The sequence below is a fragment of the Charadrius vociferus genome, unplaced genomic scaffold, assembly GCF_000708025.1.
Source record: "Charadrius vociferus isolate BGI_N301 unplaced genomic scaffold, ASM70802v2 scaffold2, whole genome shotgun sequence".
Taxonomy (NCBI): Eukaryota; Metazoa; Chordata; class Aves; order Charadriiformes; family Charadriidae; genus Charadrius; species Charadrius vociferus.
Genome location: NW_009647595.1, coordinates 5,025,867 through 5,044,763, shown reverse-complemented (window position 1 = coordinate 5,044,763; position 18,897 = coordinate 5,025,867). Strand labels below are relative to the sequence as shown.

The window sequence follows — 18,897 nt, the reverse complement described above, 5'->3', positions numbered from 1 at the left end:
CCAACACAACACAACGTCTCAGATAGCTGAGGTAGGGTGTTCCCACGCCTCTTAAACCTCCATGGGCTAGTTTTACTGCCAAAATTGCTGTTTTTCTCTCATTTTCATGGTCCTTTGCAAGTGAAGCCACAGCTGAAGAGCCCAGAGGGATGTCTCGTAGCTGGAAATGTTAAAAACTGGAGCCAATCTTTGAAGACGTTTTGGGGGGCAAAAAGAAATTCAGACCCAAAGTTTGAATCTCAAGAACTGTTTTGAAGCACAAAGGCACTACCCAGATTCATCTGTAGTAGAAGGGAGGGGAGTTTTGAACCAAAACTAAGCAAAGTACTTAAACACGTATTAAAACCCACTCTTAATTAACACCCTGCAACTGGCCATCTTGCAGATTTTATTCTAAACCCGAAAGAAATGATGCGTGTCTTTGCCCCACGGGATACAAAACCAGTTTTCCCTGAAAATGCATTTGGTTTTGCCTAACGGGTGCAGCGGGGGCCGCGAGCAATTTCTCAGGGCTGGGCTCGTCCTTCCCATCACAGCAGCCGCCACCGCAGCCGGACACTTGTCCCTGGCAGCTGCTGGCCAGGTCGGATCTGGAGCTGTGGGACTGCCCAGTGCAGGGTTTCAAGTCAGGATCTGAGGTCAAATAAAATGTCAGCAGGCTCCAATGGTGTTGGCATCCCTTGTGCTCTATTAAATATATTAACAAGTGATGGCACAGTAAACTCCAAGATGCAGTGGAGTAATTAAAACAATAAAATCCTGAAGGTTGAAATGATGCCGTTTGTTGTGGGCGGAAGGTGAGGGGTAAAAAAAAGAGCTTTATATCTGCATCAGCTCTTTGAAAGAGATTCCTGAAAACAGCCTGGGAAGTGGTAGTCTTTCCCTGCATACAAACAAGAAGGGACAGAGAAGGTGTGAGTCCCTAAAGTTCACCCCTCTGCAAGGTTGTAAACATCTCCTATTTCTTCCCATCTTCCTGTCCCACCCCTCGGTCCCCCCTGGACCCTCTCCAATAAACCTTCAACACTGGGACTCGTTGGATCTGAGCAATGAGCAGCCCTTGCCTTTTGCACATGGCTGAATTTCACTCCAGCAAGTAAAAGGAAAAATTCAACGGCTGAATTTGGCAAAAGGAACTACTGCGCCTGTGGGTTGAATATGGGAAGAGTCACAACTTCTGCCCCGGGCTCGTACAGCTCTGCCCTGGATGGAGAGCCCAGAGCAGCGCTTTGCTTTGCACAAAGTGCTGACACCAACAAGTACCATAATAGTGGAAGTAACTTTAACAAAACACTGCTGGCTAGCACAGCACTTCTGAACCCCAGCCGCTTTTTTTTTTTTTTAAAGCTGTTTTGAAAGTTAATTGTTGAGCCTCACAAGAAAAAAAAAAATTGGAGTTGGGCAACTATTTATGCCAAGGTTAAATTGGGTCAAATCCTGAAATCCTGACTTCAGGCCAGACTCCACAGTTCCCATTGATTTACACAGGAATGTTGCATGCACTGGAGAAATTCTCCCTGGGTAGCTCCTCAGGCTCCGCTGGGTGAAAACTGAGTTAGGATCTCGAGGTTTGACCCAGCACACAGCAAGCGGGACAGCAATGCAGCGGGCTGCAGGGCAGGCCAAGCCTGACGTTGCCCCAGATTACAGTGGTTGCGTTATAACTTATGCCAGAGCAAAAGCTTTGAGTATATCCTGAATATAGCTGCATTATAGCTCATGTTAAAGCAAAGCTTCTGGATATACCCTAACGATCTGGCTGGGGATTTTCTGCATGTGGGATCTGCAGGACCACATACCCCATGCACGGAGGCTGGCTCATCCCTGCAGAAGATGTGGTGGAGCTGCCAGGGTTTAATTGCAGCTCTCTGCTCTCTCAGAGGCATCTGGTTTGAGTGAAGCCTTTCTAACTTGCACCAGTGGGGTAGGACCCACAAGGGCTCACAGCAGACAAGACTCAGGGGTGTGCTGGTCATTCCCATCCTCAGTTGTCTTTGCCTCTATAACTCCCTGGCATTTTTTGACACTTTCCTAGCAAAGGAGGAGCAGCTGGGATATGAGGTGGGTCCATTAACACACTCATACCGTGTGTCCCTGCCCTGTCACCAGGAGCATCCTCAGCTCATGAGGGAAAACTCCAGCCCACTTAGGCTGCCCAGCGTAGCAAGCAGATATGTGATGAGAAGCTGTTCTTGCACGTTTTCAGAGCACGAATTTTGTATACACACACACAGAGTGATTTATTTCTCCTTACTCTGAACTTCTGTAGGAGTCTGGATCATGGCTGTATCATTATCCACATACTTTTTTTGTTTTGGTTGACTGCTGCCCAACTTAACTCCTTCCTGTTGGGTCTTTAACTGAAGAATTTCTCCCTTTGCTTTTGAGGGTTACACACGTCCTTCGGCAGCTGCAGACGTACCTAAGGAAAGTACATTATTCAGCGCATTGGTGCGTTATCCTGTTGGGTGTTTTATGTGATGGTCACTGGAAGAATCTCAGTGCTGAACTGTATTTTGTCTATTGTTGGCATGTGGTGAGACTAAATAATCCTGTCTGTTACAAATTCACTCCTGCTAGTTGTTTCCAAATGAATCAATAACCCTTTTAAAGCCACAGCTGTGGGACCGTGATCCATCTACCGCTGGCTTTTGAACTGCCTACAGTCATACCCGGCATTTGTTACTCTATGCAAGTCATCCCATTGACTCCGAGAAGCGCTGGGGATGTTCGGGGCTTTGTGTGTAAGTGCCAAACCATGGACACACTTCCACTCACCCGGTGCTGGGAGTCCATCGCAGCTGGAGTGCTTTCCAGAATGATTCATCCTGACCTTTGCTTGAGACACGCGACAGCTTCCAAGCAAAGATGAACCTGATTTCTGGAAGAATCACTCCAAAACTGTGTAGAAAAATTCCAGAAATAATTAAATGCAATCTTTTGCGGGGGTCAAAAGATCTGGACACCTGTTTCCTGGCAAGGCGGCGGGGGGGCTGGCTGCACCACTGCTCAGATGTCCCAGCACCCGAGGGAGATTAGCACCGGAGTAAAGAGCAGCTGACGGGTGCTGAAGATAGCAAGACCGAGGTCAGGCTGATGGGAAGAGGAGAGGTAAAGACTCCATTGCTTTTCCGGAGGCCTCTGCCCAGCACAGAATCATAGAATGTTTTGGGTTGGAAGGGACCTTAAAGATCATCTCGTTCAACCCCCCCTGCCATGAGCAGGGACACCTCCCACCAGACCAGGTTGCTCAAGGCTCCATCCAGCCTGGCCTTGAACCCCTCCAGGGATGGGGCCTCCACAACTTCTCCGGGCAATCTGTTCCAGTGTCTCACTGCCCACGGAGTAAAGAATTTCTTCCTGATATCTAATTTAAATCTACCCTCTTCCAGTTTAAAACTGTTACCCTTCATCCTATCCCTGATAAAAAGTCCCTCCCCATCTTTCCTGTAGACCCCGTTTAGGTACTGAAAGGCTGCTATAAGTTCTCCCCAGAGCCTTCTCTTCTCCAGACTGAACAGTCCCAACTCTCTCAGCCTGTCCTCATAGGAGACATGCTCCAGCTCTCCCATCATCTTCATGGCCCTCCTCCAGACCCACTCCAACAGGTCCATGTTCTTCTTATGCTGGGGACCCCAGAGCTGAACACAATATTGCAGGTGGGGTCTCACCAGAGTGCAGTAGAGGGGAATGGATGTGGATCTGCTCAGCTTTGCTGTGCCTTCTCTCTGTGGGAGACAGGCAGAGGCTTGGGCTGTGTGTGCTGGGAACCCCCAGCACCTCCTTCAGCTCTGAAGCACGCAGGTGCCGAAGGGCAGGCTCTGAGCAGCTTCTACAAACCCATCCTGTACCATTTGCATTGAGCCTCTGACAATGCACTGGGAGACCTGGTTAGCTCCAAATCCTCTTTCCCGCACCACAGGTGCCAGGGTTTTGCCGAGGGAGGCTGTCAGCAGTAAAAAGCGATCTCTTCCATCAGCACACAGCCCGAGCTCCCTGCCCCGCTCTGCCTGCCGCTGGGTGAGGCCTCTTCCTCTGGGGCTCTGACTCATGCCCACATGCGTGAGCAGGATGTGCATCACGGGCCGGCCCCGGGTCCCCAGATCAGCTCCCGGCGCCCTGCAGGAGCAGCCCTGCCTGCGTCCGGCAGCCAAAGCCCTGCCGGTCACCCCGAGCCATACCCAGCGCCCGGGACTGAAGCTAGATGTGACTCCAGTATGGTCCCTCCAGCACAGAAAGACATCCCACGGTGGACCACCTCCTGGCCGTGGCTATTAAAGGCGGTGCTGTCTCCAGCAAGCATGGCTCTCCCCATGAGCATGCAGGCAGGGGGGTCGCTCATGGCCAGAGTCCAGGGCTCATCCTGATGTGTTGAAAGCACTCTCTCTGCAAAACCACCCTTGCCCCATGCTGGTGAGGGATATTTCAGGGCTTTCGCTGTGGTTGGCATAGGCACATGAAGCTCCTGGGCCACAGCATGGCACAAAAAGGTGCTCCCCCTCCAGCCGAACCACAAATCCTGTTTTTCCACACACACACAGAGAAAAAGGAGATTGAGAAAAATGTTACCAAGTCAGGAAATCTTTCTGGAGAAGGGGGAACAATTCCTCTAACCTCATGCATGGGGAAATAAAACTATTTGCTGACTTTGCTTTATTTTTTAATTTATTGTTTTGCCAGCTGCTCAGATAAAAAGGACAAAGCTCTGCCTGCTGTAATGAGGCAGCCAGTCAAGCATGCCTTTGCAGCTCTGAGCATCTGGCCGGGACACCAGTGACAAGCAGGGAATAGTCCAAAGAGTTCACAGGACACATCCCTTCAAATCCCTCTTTGCAACAGCGAGGGACGGACACTTGCTTGTTCTTCCTCACATGAAAGTTTGAAATCTCCTGGAGATCATTAACTTCAGCGGACAGGGTTCTTACATATTAAGGATCACAAGACTCATGATAAAAAATCCCATGAGTTCACTGATTAAGTCTTTCTGTCCACTGGGCTCAAGTCCCCACCACCCTGGGGACTGCGGCCACCTCCAAAAGCTGCTGCCCTGCATGGAGCACAGCCACTGCGCATGGCCTCTGGTCCCCACAGGGAGCGAGGACAGCACAGAGTCCCTCCAAAACTGGGCCAGTCAGTCCTCTTCAGTGTTTCCAATCCTCTACTTGTGTTTTGGAGCATATCCTCTTTCCAAGCAAGGTAATTTAACCAAGCAGCGCCAAGCTCTGCTCTGGAATACACAGCTGCAGGATTTCGAGCAGATAGGGTCAAAGGCAGCCAAGCAACTGCTCGATTGGAAGGTCCTTGAGGGATGGTTAAACACCAACATGCACCAGTGGGCCATGGTATCATAGCATCATAGAATGGTTAGAGTTGAAAGGCACCTTAAAGATTATCTCATTCCAACCCCCCTCCTCCCACCAGACCAGGTTGCTCAAGGCTCCATCCAGCCTGGCATTGAACACCTCCAGGGATGGGGCCTCCACAACTTCTCTGGGCAACCTGTTTCAGTGTCTCACCACCCTCAGAGTAAAGAATTTCTTCCTGATATCTAATCTAAATCTACCTTCCTTCAGTTTAACACCGTTACCCCTCATCCTTCACTATGCTCCCAGAGGAGTCCCTCCCCATATTTCCTGTAGGACTCCTTCAGGTACAGTGTCCCTGTGCTGCAGGGGGGACATCACAAGGGGAGCATGACAGGCACCTGCCCTGCTCCCATCCGCATCTGTAGGCATCTGCCAGTGCTTCTCCTGGCGCCAGGTGGACCTGTTGGCCTGACAGCATTCTGCCTTCCCCCCAGACCAGGCAGCTCAGGCCCAGGCATGAGAGTGGGGAGGAGCCGGGTTCACCACTGTGCTTGTCAGCCAACAGTTTCACACAAGCACCAGGGTGGGTTTTACCCTGTGCCTGGGCTTTGAGGGCCATTGCCCCACTGCTTTGCAACAAAGGCTCCTGGGTGTGCTTTGTGGGCCTTACTCTGCTGCCTTTACTCGCCAGGGGAAACACTTACTCACACCAGGCATCTCACCGCCCATCTGCAGAGCCTTGTGCAGCTTTCTGCCCCAAAATTATGTTGACACTTTCCCCCCGGTTGCTTGCACAGCAAAGACAACTCGCAGTATTTGAACCTCAGCGAGACTACGAATCTGACAAGTGGGGACTTGATGGGGATGTTATCGCAAGGCCCAACAATGGCTTTACACTCAATTACATTTATGGTTTCTGTGATTCATCTAAATGTTTACGGCTTTGTCACTACCTGGAAGTTAAGAAAAGAAGAAAAAAAAATGAAAAGGGGGGGGGGGGAAGCCCTGTAATGAACAATTTGCTGGTGCAAGACGCTGGGTGACACAGGAGAAACTGAGCAACTACCTTAGGTGGTGGGGAAGAGTCATTTTCTGTGGTGACCGGAGCTATATTTGATTTCTTAGGCAATGTCAGCTTTTGCATGCTACATTCTTTGGCTAATCGCCAGCGCGATGTGTAATACTTTAGCCACACTGTTGTTACTTAATCCTTTCCTAATCTGCAATTTGCGCAAGAGGAGTAAAATCTAAGCAAAGCCACTGAGAACATCTCCACTAATAATTTATCAAACTCGACTTTTGTTGTTGGCAGGAGACGGTAGTCAGTGGAGGTGAATGTTTTCCCACAACAGCGCCGTATGATAAACACGGGGCAGCTGATTCATGCCACACTTATTTTCTGTCATCCACCCTTCGTGTCACCCTGATATTTCTTCGAACGATAAGCCCGCCTGTGCGCTCGCAACGCACCGCCGAGGTCCGGGTTTCATCTCTTTCTGCAAATTACACATTAATTAACCATTAATAACAGTGGGAGTTGCATGCAGAAATCCACGCCCGCTGTGATGAGACCGTGAGCAAGTGCCTTATTAATCACCTGCGTTTCAGCGCCGGAGCTGCCTCCGCAGCCCCGCGAGACAAATGTCCCTGGAGAGGAAAGCGCCCGGGCGCTCGCCAGCCCTAATCCTGCCGTAAAGAAAAGCCTTACCTCTTGCTCTATGAATTTTATTTATTTTGGTCCTCTGGGCAGTGCTCGCTGTTGTTAGAAACATGATTGCTTCATACAGTTATGTTAATGTTTGCATTTGACAGAATGTAATTGATACTTCTGCTGCTCCGGCTTCAAAGCCAAATTAGGAAATGAAGTGCTGCACATTAGCTTGTTTAGCTGGTTAAATACTGTAAATAAATACATACAGGGCAATGAAAACTAATGAGTTTTCTTTAAGGCATTTTCTAAATAGCTGGCTTCATAAATAAAAAAAAAAGTTCCTGCTGTGAACTCATATCCTGAAGGATTTGTCGTTTTGCTGCAACAAACATTGATCCTGGCTGAAATCTGAACTCTGGATTTCACTTGGAGAACGGGATTTTGCAAGTTATGGAGGAATCATGGTAAGAACTGTTGCAAATTTCACGGTACTTTTACCAACAATAGTTCTGAGAGATGTTGCATTTAACAAAGCCATTTTTTGCAAGGGATTAATTCAGACCGTGGTTACATGTCAAGCTATTCTTCTCAATGCTCGCTAGGAAAACATTATATTTGTAAGAAGCATTTGCATAGGATATTTCTTTGTGCTGCTAAATCTGTGCAGTGCCGTAATGCTAAATGTTGGGGGTTTTTTTCCCTGACAGAGTGCAATAGCATGAAAAAAGCGGGGGAAAAAAAATCTGCTCATGTATAAAGAGATAATTTGAAGAGATTTGCTTGACAGAATGCACTCAGCACTGGTTGAATAAAATGTGTTTTTCAAGTTATCTCTTGGGCCTGCCCTCGGTGCATTAAAGCAGAGCTAGAGAAGAGCATTGCACCGGCTTTGTGTTCCAGCCAAGTGCAACGAATCTTCCTCTTGTACATCTGTATAAAAAATTGTTCCTTTCCCCCTTTTCTTTCATAAATAATACGTTGATGCAGAAGTGCCTTTGACCGACCTGACGGTGTTCTCCTAAAATCAGGGCATTTTTTTAGCATAGGTAGAATTGAACCTCTACCAATCCTTCTTAATTAACTGCAAATAACCTCAGCAGTATCACCTGCTTGGCAAAGAGAAGTTGACCTTAAGCCTGAGCTTGCTGAGCTGGCGGTTTTACCTGGCACTTTAAGAGGAAGCTGGTTTATAAATTCTGCTGTGCTACTTTAAAAGAAAATTATTGAACTGATGCCTAAAATGCAGCCGAAGTATCAAGAGTTGATAAAAATACATATTTAGAATGTAAGATGTGTCCTGACTGGGAGGCAGTTTGACGCCGCTTTAGGATGGAGTCCAGGATGTTGTGAAAAACCTCAACTTTTGTGTTTTCAGCAGCAAACAGAGGAGGACTGAAGGCTCCCAGAGCTTTTTAGAGAGGCCAGCAACATCTTTCAACTTCAAGATGAAGACGGTGACCAGCTCTGAGAAAAACATAAGAGATTCAGACAGTCCTCGTCCAAAAGGTCCATTTAAAAATAGACAAATTATGACTCTTTCAAAAAGAAATGTAATGCATTGCATAAACCAAAGTTCTCACACCCACCATCAAAGTTTAATCACTTAATACGCTGGTTCTTTCAACATGCTCTGAAACTTTGTATACAATAATACAAACGATGGGGTTACGAAGCAATAGCAATTTATTCTGCTGTACAAACGGATGTTGCATTATAATCCCTAAAGCAACACAGAGGCTGTTTGCAGATGTTACTACAATTTGGCGTTTATTTTAATTGCTCTACAGTGTAGCTCATGTGAAATAAAGTCATGGGATGACCTACACGTTCACCTACTAAGGATGACTTAATTGCAGGGGGGGGGAAAGTGTTTTGAAAGTTTTCAAGGTTTCATCAAAACACGAACCTCCTGCAGTTGTTTTAAGGGGATGCATGAGGGCTTCTGTCCAAGCATGAAAGCATGGTAGGGCAGGGGCTAATTTAATCAGCCAGGCTATGCGGAGCATGTATTTTTACAAGTCTTGCAAGAATAATATCAGCAAAGTAACTTGAGATATTTTGGTGTCTGACATTCACTCAGCAAGTGCTAAGAAAATATGCTTACTGCACAGATTGCGGGTTTTGCAGAGTGGGAGTCAAGGTGCCTAATTAAAGTCGGTGCACTTTGCTTTGTCATTGACCAGGATCCTGTTCCCTCCTTTTCTCTTTCCACTCCCCTTCTAAAAGCAGAGCCTATTTAAAAGTTGCTCCTGCTCAAAGAGCTGCCTGGAAGCAGTTGCTCTGGTGAACAGATTTCAAGCAAAAGGACAAAGTTAAACATGAGGCAAAGTATAAATAAAAATCAAGACTCTCTTCCTCCTCCTCTCTACTTGTGAGCGATGATCTCACCGCTCCGGGTGGATTACAAGGGTGGCTTGATCTCTTTCAGGGAAGCACATTCTCTAACCTTGATACTGCTGCTATTTATACTCCTCTCTTCTCACCACAAAGAAAAGCAGCTCTAATAATCTCTCCCCTCATTTTTAACAGGAGCACCGGGTGGGCTCTGCGCTGTGACCCAGAAGCGGGTCAAGCCCCTTCCCACTGGCTCCCGCCCCCTGGTAAAGCTGATGCTCTCAACCACTGCCTCTGCTTGTGGCTGCTCACTTTTAGACACCTGAGATGTGATTTTCCACTGGCTCGAGCATCGCATCACCGCGCACGCAGGTGCAGCGTGACAGCCTTGCGGTGCCACAGCATTTTCTGCTCGCGGGGCGCGGATGGAAACGAATATATGTGCTGAAAGGCAACAGGGTTTCTCAGGTTCAGGGGCAGAGCTGTAACTCCTCTCCCCCTTGTTTATCAGACCAACAGGATACCTCATTTCATATAGCCCTTTCCACCCCCCAGGAGGCAGAAGCCATCCCCCCTCCCCACTCCCCTCCATGGGGATTCCCCTGGGCAGAGCTGGGGGAGTTCGGGCGCAGACCCCGGGGGCTCAGGCATGGCGGGGCACGTCTGGGACTATAGATGAGCTGATCCTCTTTGAGGCCAACCCCCACTTTTTCAGATGAAACCAAACACACTCAAGCTGCATTCCCCTCGAGACCCCGCAAGAAATGGGGACAAACATTATGAAACCGAGTTTATTAAAACTTTCTACAAGTCAGACTTTATCATCCAGGTTTCCACATACATATACATATTTACAAGTGGGACATAGTGTTTTTAGCTTTTCTGGCAGAGTTTTCTACCAATATATACAAATGTACTGTTTTTCATAGAAGGGTTAAACTGTATCACAGATACAAATGTCAAGCAATCATGAGAGGTTTAGTGCAACGGAGAGCTGGAGCGCCCTGCTCTTAATGCTCATGATTCTGTCAAGTTAGTATTGCCAACAATAATTCACATTAAATTGCTCTTCGACACCTCTTATTAGGACGAACAAAGTACAGCAAAACGAGAAAACAAAACCCCAAACAGTAAGGTATGTACAATGTACACAGTCCATGAGGTATACATGGTATTCTCGCAACGGGTGGTGGGACTGCAGCTTGCCGGGGGTTAACCCTTAAAATGACTTCACTCCAACTGTGCCGTGTCGGGGACATGCGTTACCCACCTCACGGCCATTTCAGAAGCTGCGCTCTCGCCTAAGGCGAATGGACATCTCTTTGCGTAAGCCACTGGACACCAATGTAAAACGAAGCAGAAATTTTAGGCAGGACTAAGCTTTACTTACCCCTAACCCAGGAAATTAATGATTTAGATATATTTATTATCCACGCACTTTGGAAAGACTACGAATAATCATGCAAAAAAAAAAAAAATTTAAGGGGAAAAAAAAATATGTAGCCAGAGGCAAACAACATACCTGAATAATCAACTAAGGGCGTATGGAGATTTTCCTCTTAAGACTAAATTTTTGGGGGGTGGAGAGGGGAAGAGGAGAGGGGATGTGATGTTTTTAAAGAGTTGAGCCTGTAGGAAAACACGACCGTGTTTACACGTACTGTACAAGATACCCCTTATCGTTTTCCAAGAGAAGGCGCCCCAGCCGATAGTGTTACGGTTTGGTAAACGGATATGTTTTGGCACTCGGAGCTAACGAGACCTGCTACTTGACAAGCTCGCTGAGGGCATAAAGTTATATAGGCTACACCATGGTAACGCGAGGCTTAAGTCTATTTAAAATGCTTTCTGGGTCAGCGATGGAATCAGAGGGGAACCGGCTGGGAGATCCACCAGTTTCTGCTTCAGAAAGAGCCACAGCCGTGATTTGTCTTACAGGTGAATCTGGGAGCTTCATGGCTCTGAAAGCAAGATCAGCTGGAGGAGCAGCAGCAAGCAGGCGGCTGGCCGTGGTGGGCGAAGACCTCCTTCCCTCATTAAAGTGTGCTTACAGTCAGAAAGCTACTTTGCAGGCCGACCGGTGTGGCGCGCCGAGTCGATTCCCCTTTTTACCCATTTCTGTCAGATTTGCTCAGTTAGAGGCGCGCCTCGTGCCCCCCACCTCCTCAGCATCGCTGCTGGGGCTCCGCGCCTCTGTAGCCACTGCGGGGAAGCAGACAGGGCTGCCTTTCTGTCTCACACCTCATCAGCCGTAAGACTCTGGAGCCAAAACACGGCCAGTTACACCGGTGGAGGATGCGGGAGGCAGGAGGAAAGCCAGGCGGCTCTCGCAAAGCTGCACAGGTCCTCCAGGGCCGGCAGGACGGACCTACCAGCAGAGCACGAGGATGAAACTCTGAGTACACTCAGGGAGCGGAGATCTACGGGTTGGCGTTTATTTCGAACAAGGTCACTTCTCTGACCATACTGGCACTTTAAGATGCTGTTGAGTTTGCAAATGTGGAAAAACGAAACCCTACGAAGATGTCAGAGGTGAGAACCGCTGAGGTTTTTGAGATTTCGGGGTTAGCAGAAGAAGGAACTAATATCATCACTGTCTCCGTGGTATTCTGGAACAATTTGATCCGAATTTCCCGTCTCCTGGTCTGTATATCCAGGCTCCAAGACCGCCTCGAACCAAGGGTGAAGCAAGATCTCTGGAGCAGTGAGTCTTTCAGAGGGCTCCCGCCGCAGGAGGCTGCGAATGAGGCATCGGGCTTTGGGGGAGATGTGGTCAGGAATACAGAACTGTCCACGCCGGATTTTGGAAAACAGAGTGCTAGGGTCCGAGTCATGGAAGGGATAGCGGCCCACCAGCAAGGTATACAGCATCACCCCTAAACTCCACACGTCGGCCGATTTTCCAGAGTAAGTCCCCGTCGTGTTTAGGATCTCAGGGCTGACGTACGCCGGGCAGCCGTGCTTGTCCGAGAGCGCATCGTCTTCGCCTTTGATGATGTGCGTGTCTTCCAGGCTCTCCAGCCGCAGCTGCGTCCTAGGCAGGGCAGGAGAGGAAGCCGCAGGTTAGAAACAGCAACACCCAGGCACAAGCGAGCACGGCGAGCCCCCCGCCAACGCAGCCCCGGCTCCCCTTCTCCCATCGGCATAAAGAAAAGGAGAGGAAACACTTTTTAATTTGCAGCGGTGAAGTTGCCTGGAGTCCTGGACCCGCGTAATGGCAGCGCAGCCACGTGCGTCGGCTGGGCGCTCAGCGACACCTGCTTATTTTATTGACCGGGGATTTTAACAACACCGAGGGCTCTCGAGAGACACCAGCAAGTCACCTCCTGTCTACACAGGTCGCACTGCAGCTGCAGGGGGTAAATCGGCTACAATGCATTGTACACGCCGCTATTTGCGCATCAGGCTTTGAGCATACAGCGTCCAGCTGCGTTATTTTGCAAACCCCAAAGTCCAGCTCCCTTCCGCGCTGGCGGGAACCGGTAGCTCTCCCGAGTTTTGTATTTTTTTATTTTTTTTTTTTAAACAATTATTCTTCTGGGGGGAAAGGGGATCTGGGGGTGGGCGCGGAAGGCAGAGGCTGGCGCGGGCAGGGCTGAGCGCTGCCGTGGCCGTGGCCGGGTGTAGATGCGTTGGCTGCAGCCTGTCCTCAGCGTGACCTCGCCAAATACCCATTGGTTCTGCAAACGGAAAATATGACTCAACGCGAACCGTGGGGCCGGGATCGGCTGCGGGAGCCCTGAAACTGCACCTGTGCCGGAGAGCCGGAGTCCGCCTGCCATTGCTTAACCCTCTTCTTGCCAAATGGGATGCACATGACACTCGCCTGTGCAACGCGTTATTTCCAAACGAGCGAGACTGTGCGCAATGTAACATTTCAACAAATGTTTCATCTTCTCATGGGCGGGAAAAGCTGCAATAGCTTCTTTCAAAGGAATTACTTTCTTTGCATGTCAACATATGGTTGTTTCTGTTTGAGAGGGGCAGCGCTGGTTAATTTTCTTATCACATCTATAAATGATATCCTGAAGAAGCGTTAGCCCAGAAAATGTGTTTGCTTCTGCTTCGGTAATATGACTTCCAGTTTCATCAGATTAAGTACAGCTCCACTACAGCTTTTACTTATTTTTTTAGCTTTCCTCAGGATAAGCAGCTAGTCAGAGTCAGTTTTCCTGATCAAAAATGTATTTCTGGCTCTGCCACGTGCGGCAAGGCACTAGAAGAGCAGCAAACACTCCAGGGAAATAGTGTATTATTTCCCTAATCTAAATTTAACAACTAGATTCTGGATCTCCTCTCTACAAACCTAGGCTTTAGGCTAAGTTTTACCAAAGTGCTTTTCCTCAGAGCAGGATTCCCAAAGCCATATTTAACTGGTGTCCCACCTTCCCTCCCGTGCATGCCCACATCCACAGGCACAGGGAGCACGGAAAGCACCATCACCAGCAGTGGAGGAGGGATAAACGCCTCGAAGGACACAGCTGGTCTTTTGCTAGCAGCATAACCCTGATCAGCAGGGGATTTCAGTGAGAAGACCCTTCCTGAGCGCCACCGCTCGGCCATGGCCACGGGGCAGCTCTCCCGGGCGCGAGGAGGGACCCGAGCTCCAGCTCCTCACACCTCCTGCTCCCGCAGCTGAGCTGGTCCCCCTCCCTGGCCCAGCGCCTCAGCCTCCCTCTGCTCCTTCTCTTGGCCTTTTATTCATTTTACATGGACTGAGTGGCACACATGACATCTTCTGGCACTAACGAGCATCCAAACTATCGTCCCTTTGTCTACCGGCGGGTTTCACTGAGCTTCTGAATGAGAGGAAGCTCCCGCAGAGCTTCCTCCCTCCCTTTCATCAGGCGAGATCTAACTTAGAGTAAGCGCGTACGGGTTAGATCCGTGACCTGCTACACACACGTGATGGGGACCTACTCGGATCGCTCACAGGTGATGCCCGGCTGACACGGCCATTTCCACTCCCTGGGACGCTTTTTGCGTCTCTGGATGTGGCATTCCTCCCTCCCCACTCACCCCAGGGCTGGCTGGTGACAACCGCTTACCTTTCTTCATTAGAGAAGACAAATTTCCTGAGCTTGAGGTCACCGAGTACGATGGCCGACTGGTGGCAGTGAGCTACAGCGGAGACGATCTGCTTGAACAGCCGCGCAGCCTCCTCTTCCCTCAGCCTCTTGCAGCTCCTCACGTAGGAGTGCATGTCCCCAAAGTCCTTTTCAAAGAACACATAGGCCTTGGTGTCCCCGAGGATGACTTCGACGACCCCGGTGATGTTTCTGTGTGACGGCAGCTGAATGTAAGGCCGGATCTTGTCCTGGTAGTGTTTGAGGGGGAACACCTGTAAAGAGGAAATCAAACCAAAATTCGTTCTCAAGGGCGTTGAAAGCAGCCGCGAACAGCATCTAAAAGAGCAGAAGGTAGGGTACATGGCACACTGTTTTATCAGGTCTAAGATTAGGATCAGATGTCAAAATAGGAAGAAAATGGATTTTCCTGAAGGGAGAGGAAGGGAGATTATTTTAAGTCAATAAATGTTAATAAATATTTATTTTTATATAGATATTACTTTACTAATAAATATGTAAAGCTTGCTGACAGATTTCAGACAGAATTCCTCACAGAAATAAGTAGTGGATCACAATGATATTGTTAGAGATCATCTTGAAAAGATCACAGCAAATGAGACAAAGTCTGTGAAGAGCATGGATGATCTAATGAGAGTAATGGGAGACCGCCAGGTTGGACTTCTGACTTGTATTGCCAGTTTTGCCACTGATTGACTGTAGTGGCATTGGCAAAGTTATTTTACCTCTGACCCCTTCTTTCTTCTCTGTCACAATAATTTTTATCTACCTCTCAAGCTTGTGGAAGAATTTCTGTGAAAGGGTAGAGAACTGTCTTTGTAAACCTTTTTGATTTATCTTCCCCATTCTGTTTCTAAAAACTTTATCTGGAAATGTCCTAACATAGTCTTCTGCAAGTGTTTGAATTTTCAGGTTTTCAGTCCATTTCCCCTGGCTTTGAGAAACTCTCAGAGAAGCAATTTCAGTAAATAGCAGGGGAGATCTCATCACTGTAAAATAATCCTACCTCAAGGGAAACTTCTTTGGGAGTTGTGTGTGTCTTGTAAATTTATGACTTTTGTGGCTTTTTCTACCCTTCAGGTCCCTGAATTTGTGAAGGTAGAGGTCTGTGACAATTTTTTGTCAATATAGAGTCTTGGTAAAATGCTTCACATACAGAGATACAGAGAGGACTTGATTATTTCTCTGAATATCACTGATTTGATGCAGCTTTTGAAGGCAGCTCCATGATCTGCCAGGACAATCACATTGTTTTTAATAGGATATCTACAATTCCTGGTTCTGCTCCATTCTTCCTCCTCCTTTCTACAGCCCTTTTCAACCTTTCTAAGTGCAGATTGTAGGGGCATTCAATCACCCAAACTATCCTGGAAACCAGTAGTTCAAATAAAGTGCTGTGCCTAGGCTAATTAACCAGACTACTTGTCCTGGTTTCAGCTGGGGTAGAGTTAATTTTCTTTATAGTGGCTGCTGTATTTTGGATTTGGTATGAAAGGAATGTTGATAATACATATTGTTTTAGTTGTTGGTAAGTGATATTTACCTTAGTCAAGGACTTTTTCAGCTTCCTATAGAAACTGAGGGGGAGCATAGACAATGCCAAGGGTGAGCGTCGCTTCTGCAAAGGCAGCCCTAGAAATGGCAGCAGCGGGTTTATGGGCCAGCGGCGCGTGCCGCTGGGAACCGGTGCCAGAGATTTCACATGCCGCTGCGGCGCTTTCGAGACAGCATCGCCCGGGTGCGACGTGTGAAAACAACAACCAAAAAAAAAAAGTTAAGCCAGGCTAATTGCTGGGAGAAGGCGAGCCCAGCTCCCTTCCCAGGAGCTTCTCCTTTCTACGTTGGCCGCAGCTTCCCCCCAGCCCCAATTCTTGCTTTTCGCTAATCGCTAATTCACCGTCATCCATCCCAAGGTTTGCGTCACAAAGCTGTTGTCTTTTTACCACCGTTTGTCCACGAGCATGGACTTAACGTGCACCGTCAGAAATACTTTGCGTTGGGCGCTTCCCATGTTAAACCTATCTGCTCTCCGAAAAAGGAGTAACCCCGAGAGCGAGCAGCAGCTGAAGTGACCCGCGAGGAGCAGTGAGTCGAGCTCAGCAGCCACCATCAAGCTCTGAAGTGTGGGCTGAAGGAATAGCAAACAGATTTGCAGCCAGGATTGTTGGTAAACGAAAGAAAAAAAGAGAGAGAAAACCAGACAACAAATCATCCTTGGAAAAAAAGCAGACAGCTGTAGTTTTGACAAGAGTGCTTCAGAAGGAAACTCTCCAGCTTTTCTGTTTACATATATGCAAATTTTCTGTAATTCAGTGCTGAGGCTTCCCTAATAGCACAGGGAGCCTGCGTTTTGTTACGCTGCGGCATCAGTTCCTATCCCAGTTTGGTTTCCCCAGCCCTGGTCCGTTTAAGCAGCATAGAGGGACGGGGAGGGCCCCCCCTGCTCTGAAGCCCGTGGTGCCACGCGTGCAGGTATTCGCGCAGATTCCTGACAGATAACTGCACGGCAAACCCGTGCATGCCTTCAGCTACTTCTAGTGTATTTTAAGAAACACATGAAACTCTTGTGCGGGATGACTCACAGCATAGCAGTCCCATTAATGCATTTAAACATAAAATGCATATGCCATAAAGGGATATCCCAGGGCCTGCATTTTCCTTTTTTTTTTTTTTTTTTTTTTTTCTCCCCCAGAAATACAATTCCCTTCATGTCTGCAGATGGTTTCTGAGCGATTCACCACAGCTCTGAAAGCAGGCTATTTTCCTTTGTTCCTCTCATAGGTAAACCACGTGGGAGTATCCACCAGACCTTTGTTTTACTTTTCCCTTCCTGGAAGTTTTATGATTGGAATGCCACTGCCGGGTAAACGTAGATGAATTCTGCATGTGTGGGCTGCGTCCTACGTCCGAGATAAGGGGGTGGGGGGATGTCAGTGATTTTGGGGATGGGGAAGGGTGTAGACACATCATCAGAATAGTAATGGACCCACATAAACATACTCATGGGCATTGTTGGTGGATAACGGCATCCCCTGTAGCTCTCCCAGGCTGAGAGAGTGCAGCTGGGGTAAGCACGGCCCTTTGGTCCTCACCCCCCCCGAAGATGCCGCTCTCTCAGCTCCCATGCCACCTCACTGTTCCCATTGAGGAGAAGGGCCCTACTGAAGATCCTTTTGCACATGTTGTTAGAAGTTGTATCCTTCACCTTCCCAGCCTCCCCCCCCCCCCTTTTAACAGTCCCCGCCTGGTCACCTCTGCTGGGCCCATGCCACCAGGACCAGCAGAGGTGCTTGGCTCAGGCTACTGGCAGCCAAATAGGGGGTGGCACCCATTGGTCCTTGAGAAGGGCAAAAAGCCCTTCTCATCATTCTGCCCCCCCCAAAAACCGTCTGGGATGTGAGGAGAGCAGAGCACAGAGGAACACACTGCATTGCACCCCACAGTCCTGCCACAGGCTCCTGGCATCCGGGCACCCTCTTCTCACAGGGATTCCCCAAATTTCACGCTCTGTGGGGGTGTCCCTGCTAACTGCAGCACAGAAACTGGGCGTGCAGTCCCCAAAGACGATGAAAAAGATAACCCCTTGGCAATTCATCCCAGAAGTGCTGGTGGGTGCCCTCTCCCAGCTGACCACGTAGACCAAACTTCAGTTGTCTACATGTGGCTGAGATGGACCCGAGCTTAAATCTCCCAGGTGTCAGGTCTTTGCAAAATGGGGGCAGTTCTTCACCGCAGGAAACATTCATTGCTTCTTTAAAATGCCTGGCATGCTTTCAGGTACTCAAAGCGTTAATGTCATGAATAAACATATAGGAGCAATTATTAACCAAATTAATAATGCTCACTACCTTATTCTCAGACTTATGTTTTGGGTATGGATCATAAGAAAAGGTTCACGTGCAGACTCCTCTCCATCCCCACCAGATTCATTCCAACATGCAGAGCAGAGAAGTGATTCTCACTTTGGGTTTTCTGTTTTTTCTAATTTTGGCTGATCCCCAAAATGCAAAAAAAAAAGGATGCCAAGGATGGTGTCTGATGACCTGCATAGCACAGTGCTTCTCAGAGGGTTGAAACTTGTCTTCCTTACCCATCTCCACCAGTGCTTGCATGCCAGCCTGGTTTGGTTATGAAGCAGTGCAGAAAACAGGAGGAATTCAAGGAACAGTTTCATGAAGAACTGTTGTGGCATTTCAGCACTGGAAGATTTTTGCAGAATATGGGGCTACCACACTTGCCACAGTGGTCTTTTGTTCATTGTAGGTCACACCACAGGCTTTTAAGCATCCAGGCATACCTCCTGCATTAGTCTCCTCGTAACGTCAATAGCCATTGGGGGTCTTCCTTCTTTTCCTGTGTGGCCAGCAGGTCAAAGGAGGTGATTCTGCCCCTCTACTCCGCTCTCGTGAGACCCCACCTGGGGTACGGCATCCAGCTCTGGAGTCCCCAACATAGGAAAGACATGGACCTGCTGGAGCAGGTCCAGAGGAGGGCCACGAAGATGATCAGAGGGGTTGAG

The 18,897-nt window shown here is 48.5% G+C and overlaps 1 protein-coding gene across 1 annotated transcript; it reads right to left on the bottom strand.

The window, feature by feature from the left end:
- Positions 1-11,856: 11,856 nt before the first annotated feature.
- Positions 11,857-14,629, bottom strand: TRIB1 (tribbles pseudokinase 1). The gene is made up of 2 exons (XM_009881012.1): positions 14,340-14,629; positions 11,857-12,325 (listed from the first exon to the last, which is right to left on the bottom strand). The coding sequence occupies exons 1-2, from the start codon at positions 14,492-14,494 to the stop codon at positions 11,857-11,859; spliced, it is 624 nt and encodes a 207-aa protein (XP_009879314.1). The 5' UTR covers positions 14,495-14,629.
- Between the last annotated feature and the right edge of the window lie 4,268 nt (positions 14,630-18,897).